Genomic DNA, 22,373 nt, shown 5'->3' with positions numbered 1-22,373 from the left:
GGAGGTGGTCTGGGTGTCGCCCAACACCTGTTACTCAGGGTGGAGTGGAGACAGAAGAACAGCTTTACCTCACTGTTGTATGACAGTTCTAGAAAGGCAGAAAGTGTGTACAGAGAAGTTTGTGGAGATAAAGGATAATCAGAACTAAGAGATTCACAAGCACATCCACGACAGAGAAGGTGAATCTCACCTCACTACAACTTTTAGGATGTTTAAGAAGAAAGAAAACACGATGAAAGAAGATTCCAAGATAAGCAAGTGAGTGCTGTTTTTTTTTATTTTATTTTTTTATTAATCATATTTGTTATCCTCTAGGCTGTTTTGGTTCTGTTCTGTTGGCAGGCAGGTCTGAGATCAGTTTTAGACAGACTTGGGTAACCAAAGCCCAGAGAGTGAAGGTGAAAAAATGGTTAACTCAATATTTTCTTGGGAACATTAGATCTGAAATCTAAAATTGGTTAACCCTTTACAATCAAAAAATTATTTGTTATTTTTCAACAGTTATTTGCTGGAGACTACAACAACCAATTTGTGAAAATAATTGGTTGCTTGGTCAATTATATTTTATTCTCATTTAAAATTTCGCAGCATGCATTGAATGTATTAGCCTAAATAAAAGAAGGAATTGGAAACACTCCAGAAAGGATAACTAGTTCCATGGGCCCTTATGCTTATTGTTTTGGCCACAATATAATCTCTGCTTCCTTAACACAAGTTGGAATTATTATGGTTTGTTAAAAATACACTACAGTGTTTAAATATGTTAGAATTGTTCAAGGGTGATGAAGAACAGAGACAAAAAAATATTTAATCATATATATATATATATATATATATATATATATATATATATATATATATATATATATTTTTTTTTTTTTTTTTTTTTTTTTTTATATATATTTACAGTAACAAATTCTGAAAAAATAAAAATACAAATCTGGTAATGGATTTCTGGATATAAAATCTGTGCCATCTATTTATTTTGTTATTTTTCCAAAAATAAAACATTTGGGTCATTGCAGTACAGTATCAGCAGAACTGGGATCAGTTCAAGAGCTTAATTTGTAACAAAGCCAGCCAGACAAACTGACTTTCCTGTTGATCATCTGCAAACATGTTGTTAGATATCAGAATTGTTGGATATAGAGGTCAGATGTTACATTTAAAGTCACCACTAGTCAAATCTGATTAATGCATGTGTAATGTACATACAACTGAACAGTTAAATAAAGGCGTTAACATGTTGTGCAAACATACAGTAATCAGGGTCTTCCAATAAATCAGATAAAAAAAAAAAAAAAAAAAAAGATAGATAGAAACAGTGAAAGGAGTGTCCTGGCTGCCTAAGCTCAGTTCCTGTAAGGGCTGACGTTCTTGTTCCTCCACTAGGCTGGGTGTTGGTCCATTGTTTCGGCATGCAAGCAGACAATTCAAAGACAAACACAATATAGTTCAAGTAAAATGTTATAGAAAGCATAAAGTAACACATATTTGATAAGTTCTGTAATATAACAGAAACAAACAAATTAGATATTAGAGCAGTTCAGAAAAACTATTACTTTTTAGTAATTGCTATGTTTGTGCTATGTTTTTCCCCCCTCACAATTTAAAGTGCTTTGAGTGCTTAGAAAAGTGCTATATACATGTAATGAATTATTATTACGTGTTTCCCTACTTTAAAATCCTAGAGGCACCCCAGCAGTAAACATTGTGGATGTCTCCCTTATCTGATCCTTATCTGACCCATTATGGAATTTTCTGACCCATGTAATGAAACAAAACAATGTATGAATTTTTCAGGACTCATCTAAGAGTGTCAGAAGTTTCAGTGCTGACGATGTCAGCAGTGATCTTCTGATGCTTCTGTGTAGACAGGTTGATTTAATTGACTAAACCAATGTTTAGATGACAGTTGACTTCAGACTTTCATGATTTGCCTTAAGTGTCTTAATTTTCGTTTTTACCTATGACTTAGATTTTTATTAAATTAGGATTTGTTACAATATGAGGTCATTGTCATCCTGTGTTGCTTTAGAACAATAAAAACAACTGATGCTGTATGAATACATGAAAAAATAGTCACAAATAGGTTTCTCTTGGTCAGTCTGTTCTATACACATTAACATGATTGCAGGGGCATGGTCTCTGTCTTAGAAGCTTGTCTAAAAAAGTGAATGTATGGGAGGGTGAAGAGGTGTTGAGAGTACGAGTGTGTAGAGGATGGTGTGACATTGTTTGCATTCTTAGAAAAGAACAATGATGAAACTCTCTAGACTAGCATGGCATGAAGCTGGGAATGTTTTACAATTTTATCTGTTTGACAGCGTGGAACTAGTTTTCATTCCGATGAATGTCACACAAAATTTGGTTTCACTAATCGGAGTAAGATATTTTCTTTCATTATGTAATAAAGCATCTTAAATGAATGGATATAACCAATATCCACCAACTATCTTATAAATTGGGGTGGTGGTTAAATAAACTGGGATAATGACTAATGAGTAATTCCAAGTCCATTTAACCGGTATAGGAATATGTTTTTAAAATGGGTTTTACCCTGTGAAATATTTCCGATATTTTTTTCAGGGAGGAAGAAAAAGACTGAAGGTAACAGAATGATAAAGAACAGAAAAAAACTACATAATTCTAGAGTTTCTAGACACACCCAGATTCTTAGCCAATTCGGGGATCCACAATATAAAAAGATTGCCTTCATTAATAATTAACATTCATTAAGGAATATTTACATCCTTACATGATATACCGCTAGAGCTGGGAAAAATATAAAAAAAAAAAAATATATATATATATATATATAATTTTTCCCAGTCTTCTCCACTAGATGTCACCCTTATTTACCTTGCGCAATGTTACAACAGACTCAGTGTAACAACAATGCTGCTGCTGCTACTAATACTACTACTACTAATAAATATGAATAATTATTTATTTTAAAAAGATTAATCACATTTGTTTTCTTTTTAATTTGAACAGTAAACCTCTGTTGTGCAGCACTTTGTTTGCCAAAAATAAAAGGCTTTTTCATTTGATTAGGATGAATTAAATTGTTTATGCCCTCATCTGATTACCAGAAAAATTAAGAAGAACATTTTATTTGGCCCTACTATTGTTTAAAAAAGGACCCTATTATTATTTTATATATATATATATATATATATATATATATATATATATATATATATATATATATATATATATATAATAATTGATACCCAGCTCTACGCTTAACAGATGAGTAGTTCATAGTTACGATGTATTTAACTTGTATTATGTCATCAAATCACCTATATTTATATAGTGCTTTATACAATGGATTGTGTCAAAGCAGCTTTGCAGTGTTAAACAGGATAATACTGTGACGATTAAGCAAGAGGACAATAGTAAATAGTCAATTTTTCAGTTAAAGTCAGTTTATCATTGATTTAGTGATGTCATTGTCCAGCTCAGTTCAGTTCTCTTCCAATGGCAATCAAGCCGACAATATTGGCAGAAATTAAGTGTTATTTCATTTATCTACGGCCCCCCTCACGTATGTTAGGACCCTTTGAAGTTACATGAATCCTTGGTTGAAAAGTTAAGTTTCTTAGACCGCCTTGAAACAATGCCAGATGACTTCCTTTTATATGCCTGAAACAGTTATGCTGACCATTCTCTTTTGACATCATGAGCCAAAGAAAAATGTTCTCTGTCATTCTCACTGTTACAGTCTCTAATCAAAACCGTACTTATCAAAGTAAAAAAAAAATGAATAGGTTTCATTTACAGTAAATCCTACTGATAAGTGTAATTATCCTGAGTGATTTAATGCTCAAAACATATTTCCTAATGTTAAATGCAACATTTTATTTCTTAATTTTGCATTTGAGTATTTTTTACACATTGTCATTCTATCTTTTCATTTTGAACTGCAGATCGCAGGTGCGTAACCTGGCCTTGCTGATTGCACGTATGCAGAAGAATGCAGACACTGTTGAGAAAGATGTACTGCATGCAGAGGAGCTGCTACTCATTGTAAGACAACACATTCTATTTTGTTTATAATATATATATATATATATATATATATATATATATATGTGTGTGTGTGTGTGTGTGTGTGTGTGTGTGTGTGTGTGTGTGTGTGTGTGTGTGTGTGTGTGTGTGTGTGTGTGTGTGTGTGTGCGTGTGTGTGTGTGTGTGTGTTAGTAAATGCAACGTAAATATAAATAACCCTGCCCTTTGCTCAGGATGCTGACAATGAGAAAAATAACAGGAAATTACAACATCAGAAGGAAACAGCAGACCTCTTAGGCCAGGCAGAGGGGCTTCTTAAAGATCTGTTCCTGGATATGGACAAGGCCAAGAAAATGAAACACCCTCAGGCTGGAGAAATAGAGAATGAGTGAGTGGCACAAAAGGCATTATTTACACCCTGTTGTTCATGACTGTTGCTCTGTCACATCGTAACTGAGCTAACAGGGTTGCACAGTGTATTTTCTCTCATCTATATAATATTTATATATAGAAAAATAATTGTAATGATTTCCACAAGCTTCATAAATTATAATAATTTATTTTTCCCCACTAATCAGTGTTAGTCGTCTTCATGAGCGTTGGCTGAAAGACTGTACCCTTTACCGAGAGCTGTATGAGCAACTGAATGAGGTTGGACTACAGCCAAGAATTAACTGGGCTCTGGTGCTGAACCAAAAACAGGTCAGAAACCACATTAATGTGCACATAAAGAGAAAAAAAACATCATTAATCAATAATCATTTACCTTTGTACTAATAATCAAAACCCTTATGCTGATTAAATCGAGATTAAATCAAAATTACATCTCTGGGTGATAATTTGGTTTAATTTGAACCCAAAGATTGAAAAAAATAAGTATCATGGGGTACACTTAGTAACTTCATGCATCTTGAGTGATCAGACTGCTATACGAGTGGGTTTGCTCATTCTGTTTACAATTGCCCATTTAAATAGGTCTCAGCAAAAAAAATACAATGCAGACTGAAGATTAGTGTATGTAATTTTTTTACACCAGTGCTGATTCATCCAACTTTTATTTTGAGCTGATGATAAACAAATGCAGAACACAACATCGGTTTTCAGCTTTTGCAACCTGAACTGAATTTGTATAAAGTGGAGACTGAAAATTAGTGTATGTATGCAAATTCAGTTTCAAAAATAACATACAACTTTAAAATGAACAACCAGTATCCATCTACGCTTAGCTGAGTTGACTGCTCTTCAGCAGTTTTCGAATGCATCTTTAGTAATTAAATTAGTGAAAATACATGAAGTGGATGATCTCCATATTAAATTAATACAGACGTTAAACTGATGTCCATGTTTTGCATTATTGTTACAACTGGTATCAGGTTGTAACAACAATAAACTTTGAACAGTAAAGGTACCAGTTTGAACAGGATGTAAGCTGTATATTTTAAAACAGCTTTAATTTATAGCAGATTTAAAAAAAAAAAAAAAAATCTCAGTCTGAATAAAATAAAAAAGTAAAGTGTTGCAGCATTCCCTCCCTGGTTTCCCATGTACACTATTTATTGCTGCAAAAGTATTTGTGTGTGTCTTGATTAACTAGTATTTCTGAATAATTATGAATATTACAGAAAGAGGCAAGCAAAGAGGAGTATGGCCCCACTCTGGCTGACCTGAAGAAGCAGACTGCAGCTCATAACATCCTTCATAAGGAGATTGAGTCTTACAACAACCAGCTATCCCCTGGATCAACCAGCTCCCAGGTGAGCTTAAAAAAAATCCTGTTTAATTGGCACTTTTTTGTATGTGTGTTACTAAGACTTAAATTTCTCATGATCAGCTTTTGCTGATCAATATCAATAACACACCACATGTTATTCTAACGTTTCAATTCTAAATCTTCAAAACACAACTGAAGATATTCGTGATGAAACCTGAGACATTGCTATGCATAAAACCACAACTTTGAAAAAGGTCATGATGACATTGTAAAAGTAATACATCTGAACAAAGTGGTTTAATCCAAACCTTCTTGAGAGACACACTTTATATGATTTATAAGATTGAGTTGTATGATGAATAGATTTATTTTAGGCTTTTACTGACATATTTACATTAATTTCCACACACTTTGAAACATCAAAATGTTGGTTTGTTGATGTTCATGACTTATTTTCATTATAGTCTCTCAGATTTCATTAAAATATTCTTCATTTATGTTTGGAAAATGAAAGTATCTTACGAGAAAAACACGAGAGAGAGTATGGATATGCCGGTATCCAATTTTCATGTTGCGGTTAATTGTTAATGTTTTTATCACAGTATTGAAATTTAGTTTAGTTTAGGTTTAATAACTTTTCTCTTATAACAAAATAATTTAACATTTAAATACAATAAAGCAATACATCAAAATATATAAAGTTAAAATTTTTACACAGATTAAAGTGTAAAAGAACTATAAAGACCAATAGGTACCACTTTACAATAAGACCTCATAGTTAACCTTAGTTAATTAACATTCACAATGAGCAAGTTATTAACCTTTGTTAAAAAATACAAATCTTAGTTCATGTTATCTCATTAAATAACACAGCAACTTTCGATTTTAACAATGTGTTATTAAATATCGGAATACCTAAGAGTGATGAATGTTCAGAAGAATTTTTTCATTGGCAGTTTGTTAACTAATGAATTAACTAATGTTAACTTAGAAAGCCCTAATGTAAAGTGTGAACGAACAATAAAGAATAAAAACACTTTCAAACTAAATCTAAAGCATGTTGTAGCCCAGATTAAAATGTATTTATGTAAGTATTTGGCGCTGTGATGAACATAATAGCAAATCCACAAACTTGGCTATTTAAATACGTTTAAGAAAGTTTATGGGGTTTCTAGAGTAAAGGCTTAATTTTCTGTGTTTTCAATCAGCGTCTCTCAGGTGTTCCCCCATGTGCTTCTCATGCCTGCTTGTTTACATCAGTGCACATATATTTTTCCCAGTTAATGGGAAAAGTATTCTTAAAATGCATTCTAAATTATTAATAATTTGTAATATGTAATTATTTACAGTATTTAGAAGTGACCACAATAACAATACCATGCATATTCATTAACCATTTTTTTTCTCACAAAACTTAAAATCCCCCATGTCATTCCAGGAGGAATATGATGCCATTAAGAAGCAATATGCTAACCTACTGGTAAGAAAACATTCACATTTACAAGTCAACTTGTCATGCCTCTTTAAATTGTAAGAAATACAACAGCTGTTGGTACCAGGAATGTAAAGTGAATTTTAATTAGAACAGAAAGAGAAAAAATATATATATATATATATATAATTTAGCATTTTTACTTTTTCACAGGATAACTCAAAATGGAGACGTCACTATCTCAACAGCCTGTACGACTACATGCAGGACTGTGAAAAGGAGGTGGCATACATGAGGGAGGAGCAGAACAAGATCCTTAAACAGGACTGGAGTGATCAAACTGTTGACCATGCTGATATCCGCAGACAGTACGAGGTGAGCTAGGTTTTGAACTGTTCACATTATCTGTACAATGGAGTGGACTGATAGAAAACAACAGATATAAAACAAGGTTTCTCAAAAATGGGGTGCTTTGGTTTGATCATAGTCAGTCATAGTAAATAGTCAGGGGAGCTATAATTATTATTATTATTATTTTTTTCAAAAACAAATATTTTATTTAATTATTAATATTATATTTATTATTAAAGAATTATATTTACCATTCCATAAGGCTATATATTGTTGCAGCTGTGTCTCAGTTTTCCCATGTCTACAATTTTGGGGTGTCAACCATTTTGAAATATGCAGTAAAATGGTGTATTTCTAAACACATTAGCGAAGGGGTGTTAACCTAAAACTGGCACATGGAGGGTAATTGCTGACATGTGAGCAGAACCAAGAGAGGTATATAAAATGAAGTACATCTCTCCTGCATACAAATTTACATTTTTTGACAATCATTCCTCATAGTCACATAACCTGTTTTAAGTTAGGAGCTATAAATACTATTAAAACATAAGAGTTAAGTTGCATAGGCCAATGGAGGAGTGCAGCTCTGGCAAACCATTTGTACTACCACTATCCATATGAGCCACTGACAGCACAAAATTAAGCCAGCAGTACCATGCTTTAAGTATCACACAAATTATTTAAATTTTGCTTTGTTCATGCTACACGATTGAGTCGATGACAACTTAAAGTTTTTGCTGTATTTGTAGCTCTTAGCTTTTGGCATTAAATCTAGTGTCAGGATTTACTAAAGATATAAACCTCTAACATAATGACAGCAATGAGAATAAACAAGATCATAAGGCAAGCAATAATGTGAGGTTTTTCTCATTTTTTGGTTAACTACAAAAGTGGCAACAGCACATTTTAAAGAAAACATTGTATTAGACATCTTGTCTCTTGTCTTTTGCAGAACTTCAAGAATAACAGTCTCCTGTCCCACGAAAGTGAGGTCAACAAATTACAGGACGATGGAGACCGACTGATTGAGCTGAAACATCCTGCTGCCAGTACTGTTCAGGTAGCTTTATTATGTAATACTTTCATTAGTGAGCTAAATCCAGCCATATTGTCTATTATATTGGATTTGTAGTTTTATTCTGTTGACATGGCAAATTTGAGTTGACTAATTAAAATTATTTAAATAATGTTTTAAATATTAAATATTGTATTCAGTGTGCCACAACATTAGCATATTAAAATCTGACCTCTGATGTATTGTTTGTGTGTCTAGGCCCAGAGAGACAATGTGAGGAATGAATGGCAAAAGTTTCTGAATCTATGCATCTGTCAGGAAACACATCTGGACAATTTAGAGGAGTACAAAAGAGTAGGCAGGGCTAAACACATTTAATTCTAAATATTTTGTTAATTTGTAAAGCATAATCAAGTTTGCGTTCTTTTCAACAGTACCAACTGGATGCAGATACCTTGTCTGAGGCTTTATCTAAGCTAGGCTCCACTGTTGATGCCAAAGCACTCAATGGCAAAACCAGCACTGAAATTCAGATGCAGCTTGAGGTGAAATCACATTTTAAACTATTAAATACACACACACACACACACACATATAGTGCATGTCAACTTTCCAGTACCAAGCCATAGTATATAAAAATGAATACAACTCTGTATGTGTCAATATTGTGTATTCTGTGTGTCTGCAGGCAGAGGAAAGGCCTCTACAGCGCAACGAGCAGCTATTGGCTGACCTGAGAAAGCGAAGCACCTCTATCACACCACTAAAGCTTCGTCGCACTCCTCCGAGCAAAACTACCACGGTTGAGTCTCTGTGTGACTGGAAATCTCCCAAGGTTAGAATCTCTAGAAATAGAAATTATATTCAATATTTTTTTATTAATAAATGTAGCATGGAAAGTTCCTAATTGTATATTCTTCTATTCATTTGTTAATCAATGGAATTCTTCTCAGGCTTCACTGAACAGAGGAGAGCTTTTTAATTTGAAGTCCAACACAGACAATGACAACTGGGAGGTTCAGTCCAATGATGGGACAATCAAAACATTTCCTGGAGTTTGCTTTATGATTCCTCCACCTGATCCTGATGCCATCAAGAAAGTTGACCTGTAAGTATAAAAAAATACTCCAAAGAAGGTCTTCAGAGATATAAATAACTAACAATAATTTGTGCTTGTATGAGCAGGCTGGGCAAAGAGTTGGAAGATCTAAAGAAAAGACGGGCTGCTTTGAGAACTTCGATGAACAATCAACCATCAAAGGCCTCTGTTTCACAGGTTCCAGGTAATTTAAGAGCTCTCTAAGGCCTTTCTACACCAAACTGTTCAGTGCTGTGAAGATTCTGAAAAAACAAAAATAAAAATGGACGCAAACAAAGCTATTCACACCATAGATATGAATACATAGATGCCTCATTAGCTACTGTTTCTATTGGCTGATATATCTAATCTGTCCACCGTCAGTTGGAAGGATCAACTTGATTTCATTCTGACCTGTAAAAGGTTATCCTGTTTCCTCTGGAATTTAAATCCCGGCATTTTTTACAACCATTGGCTGTACAGGAGTGTGGCATCTTCAAATATTCATTGATTATTATGGTGAATTACGGCAAATTTACCATTGCAAGATAGGGGGACGCATCTAGGTGCTTGGAACTTGTAGAATGAGGCATCTACAGTACCTATACATACAGTATCTATGATTTACACTACAGTAGATGAAAATACTCACCTAGCAAACAAACATTTTTTTTAACCTCTGATTAGGAGGTAGTTTTCGTAACACTTTTGCTTTATGGATATTAATTTATAGTAGTTATAGAACACTATATGGTCTTAGATTGTTTAAATATTCAGGCACAAAATAATGGAATATGCTGCCTCATATGCTGATATCAATATTATCAGATTATCAGATTGTGAGGGTTTTAGATTAAGGGTGAAGGGACTGTTTTTAGATAAAATGATTTAAATGTATAAGGAATTGTTTGATCTGTTTGCAATTTTTTAGGGGTGTGGGTGTTTTTTTTTTTTTTTTCATTTAAAAGCAAGGACCACGATGGAAATAATTTAATGAAACTTTATTGTTATCATCCTTGACAAGAAAGTTGTTACAGTGTTTTGCTACTTTTTGTGCCAAATTAACTCAAACTTAGGTTAATTAAGTTGAAATCCAATTAATGTTTGTTTGTTTATTAAGTTTTTTAAGCCATGTTAGCATCATGGCTATTTACATGGCAAAAAGGTTCAGTATCATCCATAAAATTTACATTATATAAACCATTTTAACTTAAGACAGAAAATCTAAAATACACTCAGGTGGTACATTTTCAAATATTCCATGCAAGCATAAATCAAATTAATGTCAGATCATTGCTGTAAATAATGATCATGGCATAAGGACTACTTGGGTATTTTGTTCTCTGTTGCTTTGCTTTGTTTTCAGATGTTTGATTCAATCACGTGTTCTCCCATTTGCTATACTCCGGGATTGAGATCACACTTTCTTTTTTTTTTTTTACAAACTAAAAGAAGTACAACAAAATGTACTGTGTAGGGGTGTGAATTGACACTGGTTTCACGATTCAATTTGATTATGATTATCATGTCAACGATTCGATTCAATTCGATTTCACGATGCATCACGATGCATTCTTTGCAACCTCGGTTCTGCACAGCTCTGATATACAACATAAAATCAAATAAATATAAAATAACAGCACTGGGCACTTCCTGAATGTACTTCCACAACAGACAACAGAGCATTTAGAACTAATAAATACAGATCTGATCTGGTTATTTTCTTCCCTTTCTCCGAGTTGTGCAGCAGAGTTGATATTGTTTGAACTATCGCTGTCTGAGCTGGGTCGGACTTTGGACCAGCTGCCGTCAGCATCTCAGGGTGAAAACGTTGAACACGATTTCTTAAATTAGTTGTATTCCCAACATTTTTTATTTCAGCTTGACAGGTTTTACACACCGCATGTGTCCTGTCCAGTTATAAAAACCAAAATGTGTCCAGATCTCAGATTTAAAATTTGTAGGTGCTTTTTTTTATATTCGCGTATGTGTTTTGCCTCCTGCCATTTTAAACTCGCATGACTGAAACGCGTATATGCGAAAGGTGTCATAGGCTATAATCGATTAAGGTCTATTACTGCAACGATTAATTTCAACACCCTTAACTGTGTGTGTGTGTGTGTGTGTGTATGTATATACACTGTAAAAAATTTCTTGTTGTTTTTACAAAAACTTTTTGGCAGCTGTGGTTGCCAGAATAATTTTGTAAAAATACAGAAAACTGTAAACACATTTACGTCAAAAACTGTTAATTTTACAATATAAAGCTGTAATTTACAAACAAGAAAATGTGAATATAAACCAGTAAATTCAACAACACACAAAATTAAATCTGTTTTGTACCTTGAAAATACTGACAACCACCATAATAATAAAGATGGTACTGTATAAGAGAAAGCCACATGAAGTATCAAAGCTCATCACAAGTAGCTTCACCACAAGCAGAAGTATATATTAACATATAGAAGGTGCACATTTATGGAAACACAAAACACCATCATGGTAACACACGTGATACTTAAATAATGCAAAAAACTTTCATTAAGCAACAGAAGATGTAACATAAAGCTCAAATGTACATAACTGATAACAAGAACTATTTAAAAACATGATTATTTAAACAAAATACTTTCAAACGTGGAGTGTCACGCAGGGAATTCTGGGAATATCAGTTTACAGTTTTAGACTGTAAATTATACATTGATTTGTTCTTTTTTTTACTTCTAAAAGCTGTATAATTAACAGAATTTTACTGTAAATTTACATTAAATGCTTTGTTAGATCTTTTACAGTTTTTCCCTGTATATAGTACGGGAACTTACTGTTAACCTATTATCAGTTTTTTTCCGTAGCGTTTTTACAAAATTTTACAGTTAAAATTACACTTATTTTTTACAGTGTGTATATATATATATATATATATATATATATATATATATATATATATATATATATAATCATTTAGAAGACGCTTTTATCCAAAGCGACTTACAAGTGAGAACAATAGAAGAAGTCAGGTCAACAAGAGAACAACAACAGTATACAAGCGCCATGACAAGTCTCAGTTAGTCTAGTATAGAACATATAGCCATGTTTTTTTTGTTGTTGTTTTTTTTTTTAATGAAAAGACAAGAAAAGGAAGAGTGCTAGTTTTAGTTGGTTAAATGCAGGTGAAAAAGATGAGTCTTTAGATGTTTGTTGAAAATGAGTAAAGACTGAATTGAGATTGGGAGGTCATTCCACCAGCTGGCCACAGTCCAGGAAAAGGTCTGTGAGAGTGATTTTGAACTTCTTTGGGAATCTATACATACATAGATTCAAAAGCATGATCTATTTATCACGCTAAAAGGAAAATATGCTTCTAATCACATGCTTAAAGCCGTAGTTCCAACCACACAACTTCGCAATGCTGTTTGGAATTGTTTGTTGGAAACACAACCCAGTTCTGATGATGATGTAAAATATGGCAAAATAAATAATATACAGGGAAAAAAATTATAATACTTGAATTTGCTAATCCAAAAAGAACTATTCAAAGTGTGTTTTTCTTGCTAGGGTCAGATCACAGAGTTATAAATTCTGGTTATTTTGAAATACACAGTAGCCCATAAAAAAGGTGATCACAGAATGTACTGTGCTTGACACAAATAAGTATTGAACTACCTTTAAGATAATAAATAAGTATTTTTTTTCATATATTTGTAGTTCCTGCTCCAAGAGCTGAGGAGAACACCAAAGCTGTAGAGCTAGCTAGCCGCCTAAACCAAATGGATAAAGATCTAGCTCAAGTTGAAATGGACACACTGAGCAGTCTAAGAGCCCCACTGAACCGCATGGACCCTGCCACAGACCTTGCTAAACGTCTGAACGAGCAAGAGGTGAGACATGCTTTACCTCCAACTAGAGGTAAACTGCCTTGGCTCTAGGTTTATACTGTCACATAGAACAAAGTGCCAGAATTAGCTACTTAATTTTACTGACTGTCAAATATGTTACTGACTGTTGATAACTGAATGATGTTGGTTAAAATTTATGTTCTGTGATAAAACCGATATAAGGTTTAATAGCTGTCAACAACCATAATCTCTAAAGCAGTGGTTCTCAACCATGTTCAATCAAACACATTTGATTCAGGTCATCAGCTCATTACTAGAGACTCAAAGACCTGAAATGGATGTTTCAGACAAAGCAGACATTCAAAATGTGCAGTGTTGGGAGTTGAGAATCACTGCTCTAAAGCAATGGCTTTTAAAAAAAGTTGTCAGTGGATCAAGAACACCATGTAAACAATACTCTGCTTATTTAAAATGATTATTGTCTAAACAGAAAACAACTGCAGCTCTCCAGCAGTTGGAAAAACAGAGGGCTGCAGCCCAAAGGGACCTGGAACCTCTACTTTCAAAGGACTCTAATGGGCCAACCTCTTCCACTCTACCTCAAAAACTCAGTGATGCCAAAAACAAGCAAGACAGTCTAGCTGCTCTCATTGATCTCTACAGAAAGAAGTATGTATTATTATAAATGTATTAATATGGGAAATTATAGAATTCTAGATATTGCAACTCTGTTGCCTCTTTTTACAATTAGAGCAAATGCTTCTATGGTATTGGAGAGACAGCTGAGAAAGATGGACAACACTGTCTCAGGATTTGAGAAACAGCTCAGTGATGATGGTGCAATCCCAGACAAACCTAGTGCCATTCAAATCCGTACACAGGAGATTCAGGTAAAGACATACTTCATTCTTAATTTTGTAGAATGCATTCCCGTCAATACTTCATCTCTTCCTTTTTTAGGGGAATCATTTACCTGGGCTACAGAACCACAGCTCTGACATTAAAATATTTAGATTTTCTTACACAGACACACACACACGTTTGTTTTTGTGAAAAGTGGGGACATTCCATAATGGTTTTTATACTTTACAAATTGTATATTCTGTGGCCCTATACCAACTCTACACCTAACCCTGACAGGAAACTTTGTCCATTTTCACTTTCTCAAAAAAAAAAAAAAAAAAAAATCTCATTCTGTATGGTTTATAAGCATTTAGAAAAATGGGGACAGGGGTTATATCCTCATAAGTCACCCTCTCCTTGTAATACCTGTGTCATACCCATGTCATTATACAAAGTTGTGTCCTGATATGTCACAAAAACATGCACACACACACACACATATATAAATAATATTTGGGACCTGTGTATTGGAAACTGCACCTCAAATAATGCCACTGCACATAACAAATGCTGGAATCTTATGCATAATAACAAAATATCCTGTCTTTCATCCAGGGTATGAGAAAAGATGTTGTTGGAGCTCAAAGTGAGATGCAAAAGCTTAGCGAGGACCTAGAGGCACTTAAAAAGATATGCAGTTCACTTCAGCAGGGTTACCAGGAATACTGTCCTGATATACGCAGACAGGCAGCAGAAGTGAAGAATCTTCAAAGCCGATATGCCAATGTGAGCAACCAGCTGAATGAAAGGTAAGTTCTGCTCACTCTAAAAATAAAATCTAAAAAGGCGTTTATATATATATATATATATATATATATATATATATATATATATATATATATATATATATATATATATATATATATATATATATTTACATCTAAATGTGTTTTTTTAATGTTGTTAGCTATAATAATATCTTAAATACAGTATGTCTTTATATTTCCACAGGGAGAGGTTTTTGCAAGAAACTAACACAAAACACCAGGACTTCCAGAATGTGAGCCAATCACTGAGCTCCTTCTTGCACAATCTACCTGACAACAAGATAAACCCCACAGATGATTTGACTCAAATCAATGCAAAGCAGAACTCTCAGAAGGTTAGTTTTGTAGACTATATCAGATTATATAAAATACTGTAAATGATAGAATAAAACAGTACAACTCTCAATGTGGTTATCTTTTACTTAAAAGAGGGTGATAGAGGATATACAGAGGAAAGGCGATGACATGGACAGGGTGGTTGATCTCTCCAAGGATCTCCAGAATGTTCTCAAAGTAAGTTAAATAATTGTGCTACAGTATATTATACAGTAATTATCCAGAATTACATATAAAGTTTTACTTACATGGGGGTATAAAACTATGATAGCATTTTATTGCTGTGCAAAAAAACAAATCTAAGATTAAGAGATTTTACAAGAAATTACAAGAATAAAGACGTGGTGATATGAGATTAAAGTGGTAATATTTTGAGAATAAAGTTCTAGCATTATGATATTAAAGTCATAGTATTTCGAGAATAAAGTCAGAATTACAAGAATAAATTCAGTTTTTGTTAATTAAGTATATATGGCTTGAAAAAAAAAGTCTAACTCATTTCTAAACTCATATCTTACATCAACATTTTTTAAATACATTTATTACATATATTTTAGTTTTTATGTTTGAGCTTATATATATATATATATCTCTTATTATCATAACAGTCTGAGTAATTCTGATTTCTGACCAGTAAACATCAGCTTTGTGAACAAATGTTGATTATGTATCTAGTCAAAGAATCATGAGCAGAAACCTTTTTATTTTGGGTATGTCATTTCTGTCTCCATGCTAAAAAATGGGGGGTGACTGGTAAGGGGTTAATGTGAAAATTCCAAAAAAAAGTCTGTTTCTAATGTTAAAAACATGTGATGAATGAAAGGTTGGGTTACACCAGATGTTTTTTTGCAGTGTAGGTAGAATTTTCAAATTAATAAATTTATTCTCAAAGTTTTATGATAATCTCACATTGCTATAAATGTATTCTTGTTATTTTGACTTTAATCTGAATTTAGATTTTTCAGAATATAACAACTGTAATCTGATATTGCTACAACTTTATTCTAATTTTGAAATTATTCTCAAAGTATTATGAATTTAGTTTCATAAATTTAGATTTATTTTTTATTTAACACTGCACTAAAACACTGTCATAATAAAATTATGAAAATAATTAAATGTAATTTTTTTGTTGTTTAAATGGTGTTATGAAATTGTATATGATATTTATTTTGGACAGGAATATGAGATGAATTGTGTTAAGTACAAAGCTACTCTTGATGACATAACTCCGACAGATTCTAAAAGAAATCACACCTCCACCCTAGCTAGCTCTGTTGCAAAACAGGTGAGATATCTGAAATGTAAAACATTACATAAACTTACTAATATCAATTAAATACTTAATTCTTTATTTTGTTGTACTACAGGAGAAGGATCTTACAAACCATTATGCTGAGACAGCTGCTGAGAGTGAACAATTACTCAACCAGATGAACTTAGCAAAATCCATTATGGCTGAGGTGCTCAACGTTTTATGTAGTTTTTTGTAGATCAGAAGGGATAATTTGCACCATGATGAAAATCCACTATCTATGTTATGAAAAGTAAAATCCATGTAAGTGTTCAAACTAATCACCTTTGAAATATTAACTGGTCTTTCCTCCATTTACACAGAATGTGGTAAAAGTAAATGCTGTACAACAACAACAGATGCAGCAAAAATCAGCTGAGGACACTGAAGTTCTCCAGAAAGAATTAAAGGAGGAAATGGCAAAACGTACCAATGCAGAGAATAGCCTGAGCACCATAAAGAACAGATATTTATCTCTGAAGAATCGAAGAGGTGTGGAACGAGTGGAGGAGAAGGAGATTCTGCAGTATTACCGTGACCCTAAACTTGAAGCCAGTGTGGAGGACTTTCAAAAGAAAATTCATGAAGAAGCGCTGAAATGCACCAAAACACAGAGTGAGATTGAGGTACTGACAAGAAAGATCACTAGCCTGGAAAGTGAACTTAAGAACACCAAGCCCAAATTAGTAACAAGAGAAGTGACAGAGGTAGAGAAAGACCCTCAGTTGGATTTAGAAGCATCAAAAATTAGAGAAAACATAAGCAAATTGAGAAGTGAACTTAAAGTTAAAGATCAAGAGAAAACTTACCTGCAAACAGAGATGACAATTTTGGAGCAAAAAAAGCAAAACATAAAAGAGAAGGTGGTGCAAAAGGAAGTATTAAGACTGGAAAAAGATCCAGAAATGTTGAAGGCAGTTAGGACATTTGAGATGGCTATCTCAGATGAAGGTGAGAGGAGCAACTCACTAAAAAGTGAAATCTCCCAAACCAGGAGCCAGATCAATTCTCTAGAGAGGCTCATCCCAACTTTAGAGCCAAAAGTTGTCACCAAGGAGGTGAAAAGGGTTGAGCAGGACCCAGGACTCATAAGTGAGTCTAAGGATCTTCTGACTACAATAGAAAAAGTGAGAAATGAGAACAGAAGTCTCATGGCTGAGCTTAGCAACCTTCAGTCACACCATGTCCAGATACAACAGTTAAAACCCAAAGTGGAAGTCAAAGAAATCATAAATGAGAACTTTAGGGTGGCCCCTGAGACAGAGGCAGAGATGCAACGCTTGAGAAGGGAGCTTCAAGACAATAGTAGACAGTCCTCAGACTTTGAGAGACAAATTAGCCATGTCAGAACAGAGCTTGAAATACTTTATGCACAGAAACCCAAAATTGAGTATAAGGAAGTAGTTCAGGAGGTTGTAAAAGAGGAAAGAAGTCCAGAGAATGTAAGAGAAATACAGAGGCTGTCTGATCAAGTATATTCCCTACAAAAAACCTACAGTACGTTGCAGGATGATCTTATCCGTCTTAGAAAAGACAGGGATGAATGGAAGGCTGAAAAGTCAAAAGTGGAGACCAAGATTGTTACTAAGGATGTTACTAAGTATGTTGATGACCCACTTCTGGAGAAGGAGGCAGATCGTCTCAGGAGAGAAGTCCGTGAGGAAACTCAGAGGCGCAGAACTATAGAGGAAATGGTGTTTGATCTTCAGAATAAATATATCCAGCTTGAGAGACAAAAACCAGAGGAAAAAGTACTAGTGCAAGAGGTGGTGCGTCTACAAAAGGACCCAAGGCAGATCCTTGATCATGATAGACTAGGTAGGAGTCTAGATGAAGAAGTGAAGAATCGGAGAAAATTGGAGCTAGAGGTGCAGCAGATGAGAGCACTTATAGAGGACAAGGAGATTGCCATCAGGAGCAGTGATGAAAGGCAACGGAAGATCCAGGTTGAAACTGAGCTGAGACAAATTAAATCCAGAATCCATGAGCTAGAAACTGCCCCACCTCCTATTGAAGAGAACATAGTCATAGAGGAAGTTCTGAAAGTTGAAAGGGATCCAAAACTAGATAAACTGACCAATGGTCTTCGAACAGATATGGATAAGGAGAGCAGTGACATTATGCGTTTAGAGAGAGACATCAGGAAATTGACACTGGAAATTGAAATCTTGCAGCGAGAGAAGTCGGTTGAGAAGACCATCTATAAAGACGTTGTTCGTGTAGAGAAAGATCAGGCTGTGGAAGCAGAACTGTCTCACCTTAGACAACAATTAATTCAGAAGAAAAATGCCAGACGAGACCTTGAGGATGAAATCCACCGTCTAGATGAGAAACTGCAGCGCCAAGCAAGCAAAAGAACTACCACGTCTCTGGAGGAGACCAACTTGATTCATGATCAGGATAAGCTGCAAAGAGAAAAAGAAAATCTCCAGAGAGAGCTGAGAACTTTGGAATCTGAAAGACAAAACATCAGCATTTCATTCCAACAGCAGTCTAGACTGATGAGTGAAAGAAATCAAATGAACAGGCAAAGAAGCATTAAAATGGAATCAGACGTTCAAAGGCTGGAAAGGGAGATCCTGGATGAGAAGGACACAATTCATAAGCGAGATAACATAATCAGGGAGCTAAAGAACAGTTTGAGGAAGGAGGATTCCTCCGAAACTCACACTAAAGAAGTCAATGTGTCAACAAAGATCAGCATCTTGGACCCTAACACTGGTAAAGACATGTCACCATATGATGCCTACATGCAAGGCTTCATTGATCGCAGCAAGTACATACAATTACAGGAACTAGAGTGTGACTGGGAAGAAATCACCAAAATGGGACCTGATGGTGAGATATCTGTCTTGCAAGATCGGAAGAGTGGCAAGCAGTACTCCATCAATAATGCACTAAAAGAAGGCAGGGTAACTAAATACCAACTACAACAGTACAAGGATGGCAAAATGCCAATCTCAGAGTTTGCTCTTCTTGTGGCTGGTGAAACAAAATCTCGTTCATACACCCCAGTTACCAGCCAAGCTACTCAACAGCTTAATGAAGAGTTCCCTATTTGTGGTGTGTATGATATACACACTAATTCATGTCTAAATGTCCGCAATGCCATGGATCAAAAGATGATTGACACCAACACTGGCCAAAAACTGCTTGAAGCACAGGCAGCCACTGGTGGCATTGTGGACATCAAAAACAGCATAAGATATTCTGTCAACAAAGCAGCTGATCGAAATCTGATTGAGTCCAGTCAACTACAACGTTTATTAAATGCTCAAAAGGCTTTCACTGGAGTTGAGGACCCTATGACCAAAGAACGTCTGTCACTTGGAGAGGCTGTACAGAAAGGGTGGATGCCCAAAGAGAATGCCATGAGATACATGGAGGCACAATTTCTGACGGGTGGGTTGGTCAACCCCAACAAAGCAGGAAGAGTTAACATTGTTGATGCTGTCAGCTCTAAGATGATTGACAGCACAATGATGAGAGAGCTTCAGGAAGAGATCAACTATGCAAAAGAGCTGACTGACCCCATCACAAAGGAGAAGATAAACTACAAACAGGCCTTGGCTCGTTGTAAGACAGACCCCCGATCAGGTCTTCCAATGCTTCCTGCTTCCTCAAAAGATTCCGCCTATTCTTCCTCATATTTTAGTCATAAATAGCCACTCAAAGTCTCATTGGTTTTTAAAATAAGTAATTCATTCAAGTTTCTGCATTTTCTACTTAATAATGTCTCATTGTTATAGTACTGTAGTATGTGTCCCACACACAAACAGTAGTCCTGCACCAGTTTATAATTGCAAGGGTTAGTGGTTGCATTGATTCAATGTATTGTTAGATAAAAAATGGAATCTGCACATCAGAAAAAGTCAAGTGAAATAGTAAAAAAATAAAATAAAAAAATAATATATATATATATATATATATATATATATATATATATATATATATATATATATATATATATATATATATACTGATTTTAATATAATCAATATATAGTGTATAATAAGTGTGTTTAGAAAACAAAAAGTTTTTTAAACTTATGATGAAAACATAAAAAATAGATTTAATCTGATCCAAACTGTACTTGTAATACAACACACTGTAAATCAAAGGTGCTATAAAATCTGCCAATTTACCCATACTATTAAATTTACATTGAATTTAGAAAAATCTCAACCACTGAGATGCTTACGTTTACTTCATTTTATACAGTATGTAAAGAGGCTGAATACTGTATCACATAGAATGCAATTCATATATTTTTATTTCCTTGGTATGATGGGCCAGAAGTGCAATTTCTGATTTATAGTCATTATACTATATTCTATATTATACTATAGTCATTATATATTATTTATGCCTTTAACATTCTCTGTACTTTCTGAAACTGCTGTCAAGAATAATTGAAAATAATAAAAAAAATGCAATGAATGACTTGTTTTTTTTTTTTTTTTTTTTTTACTAAACAAAATAAACATATATTTTAAGAGTGGTATCAGATATATTATGCACAGGCATAACGAAGGCATTTTAATAAGCACACTGCAATGTTTCTTTATAATAGGGGTGTAAAAAAATATCTATACACGTGAGTATCGCGATATTTTGATTGGCGATACTGTATCGATTCTCAAAATGGAATATTGATATGAAAAAATAAAATAAAAAAGATTCATGGCAGTTGTTTCATTTTGAGTTTATTTCCCAACCGCTAGTCTTCATCTCTGAACAAAATTCCATGGGGAATATAAATACAAACTGAAAAACCTGTTTAAATGCAAGTGGAAAGATCTGTATTTATTTTATTGTTTTAAAATTGTTTTATTTTTTTAGGAATCCTGTTATCACTTTATTTTTCATTGATATTAACCCTTATGTGTTGTTTGGTACGTTTTCGTCCACTAGGGGGTAAAGTTGAGTCTTATTTTGGCCACAACTTTCTCTGTGTTTGAGCTAATCAATGGAATGATTTTTGGTGACAAATCTTATTTTGACCCATATTTTGGGAAAATGAAAAAAAAAATAATAAAAAAAATAACATTGCATAACTCTATTAATCAGTCCTGATCAAAACTACCAAATGTTTAAAAAAAACAAAATCCAAGATTTTAACTCTTTAATTACCAAGTACATAAATTATGTCACTGATTTGGGGAAATAAACACACAAAATTACATATTTTCAATATAAAAATTGATTTTGGACTGGATATTTTTTTTTTTACCTTTTATCACAGTCTTGGGCATGTGAAAGATTAGTTGGCTTTGATGCATTGTTAGTTTTTGTGCAGCATTAGATTTAATTTTTTTCTCCCTCATTTGTTGTTGGTGGCTGTTTTTGCCCAAATTACTTCCATTATAATGACTTTTTTTTTTATTGCAAAGCCATGACACCATGTAATCATGCATTCTTGATTGTTTGTGGTTTTCCCTTTTGGGAAGAGGTAAAATTTGTTATTTTTACAGTTGATCACTAGGTGGGACCAATAACCCTTTAGATAGGCCTGTGCAAAAAAGGCTTAGTTTCTGGCTTGTATATTGAGTTATATGGAGAATAAGAGCAAATTATAGTGTTTGTGTGTGTGTGTGTGAGATTCTTGAGTGTTGGTGGTTTACCCTGTTCGG

At 33.9% G+C, this 22,373-nt stretch overlaps 1 protein-coding gene across 1 annotated transcript; it reads left to right on the top strand.

Annotated features, from left to right (window-relative positions):
- The first annotated feature begins 208 nt into the window (after positions 1-208).
- Positions 209-20,644, top strand: evpla (envoplakin a). Its single transcript, XM_026213986.1, has 22 exons — positions 209-258; positions 3,936-4,035; positions 4,251-4,405; positions 4,596-4,719; positions 5,640-5,771; positions 7,167-7,208; positions 7,374-7,535; positions 8,464-8,571; positions 8,785-8,880; positions 8,961-9,071; positions 9,215-9,361; positions 9,480-9,634; positions 9,712-9,809; positions 13,310-13,482; positions 13,931-14,109; positions 14,192-14,330; positions 14,899-15,092; positions 15,295-15,445; positions 15,540-15,623; positions 16,627-16,734; positions 16,817-16,909; positions 17,064-20,644. The coding sequence occupies exons 1-22, from the start codon at positions 209-211 to the stop codon at positions 20,403-20,405; spliced, it is 5,943 nt and encodes a 1,980-aa protein (XP_026069771.1). The 3' UTR covers positions 20,406-20,644.
- Positions 20,645-22,373: the final 1,729 nt, after the last annotated feature.

This window comes from Carassius auratus, chromosome 31, assembly GCF_003368295.1.
Source record: "Carassius auratus strain Wakin chromosome 31, ASM336829v1, whole genome shotgun sequence".
Taxonomy (NCBI): Eukaryota; Metazoa; Chordata; class Actinopteri; order Cypriniformes; family Cyprinidae; genus Carassius; species Carassius auratus.
The sequence above is the reverse complement of the archived record's forward strand: the minus strand, read 5'-3'. Positions and strand labels throughout refer to the sequence as shown.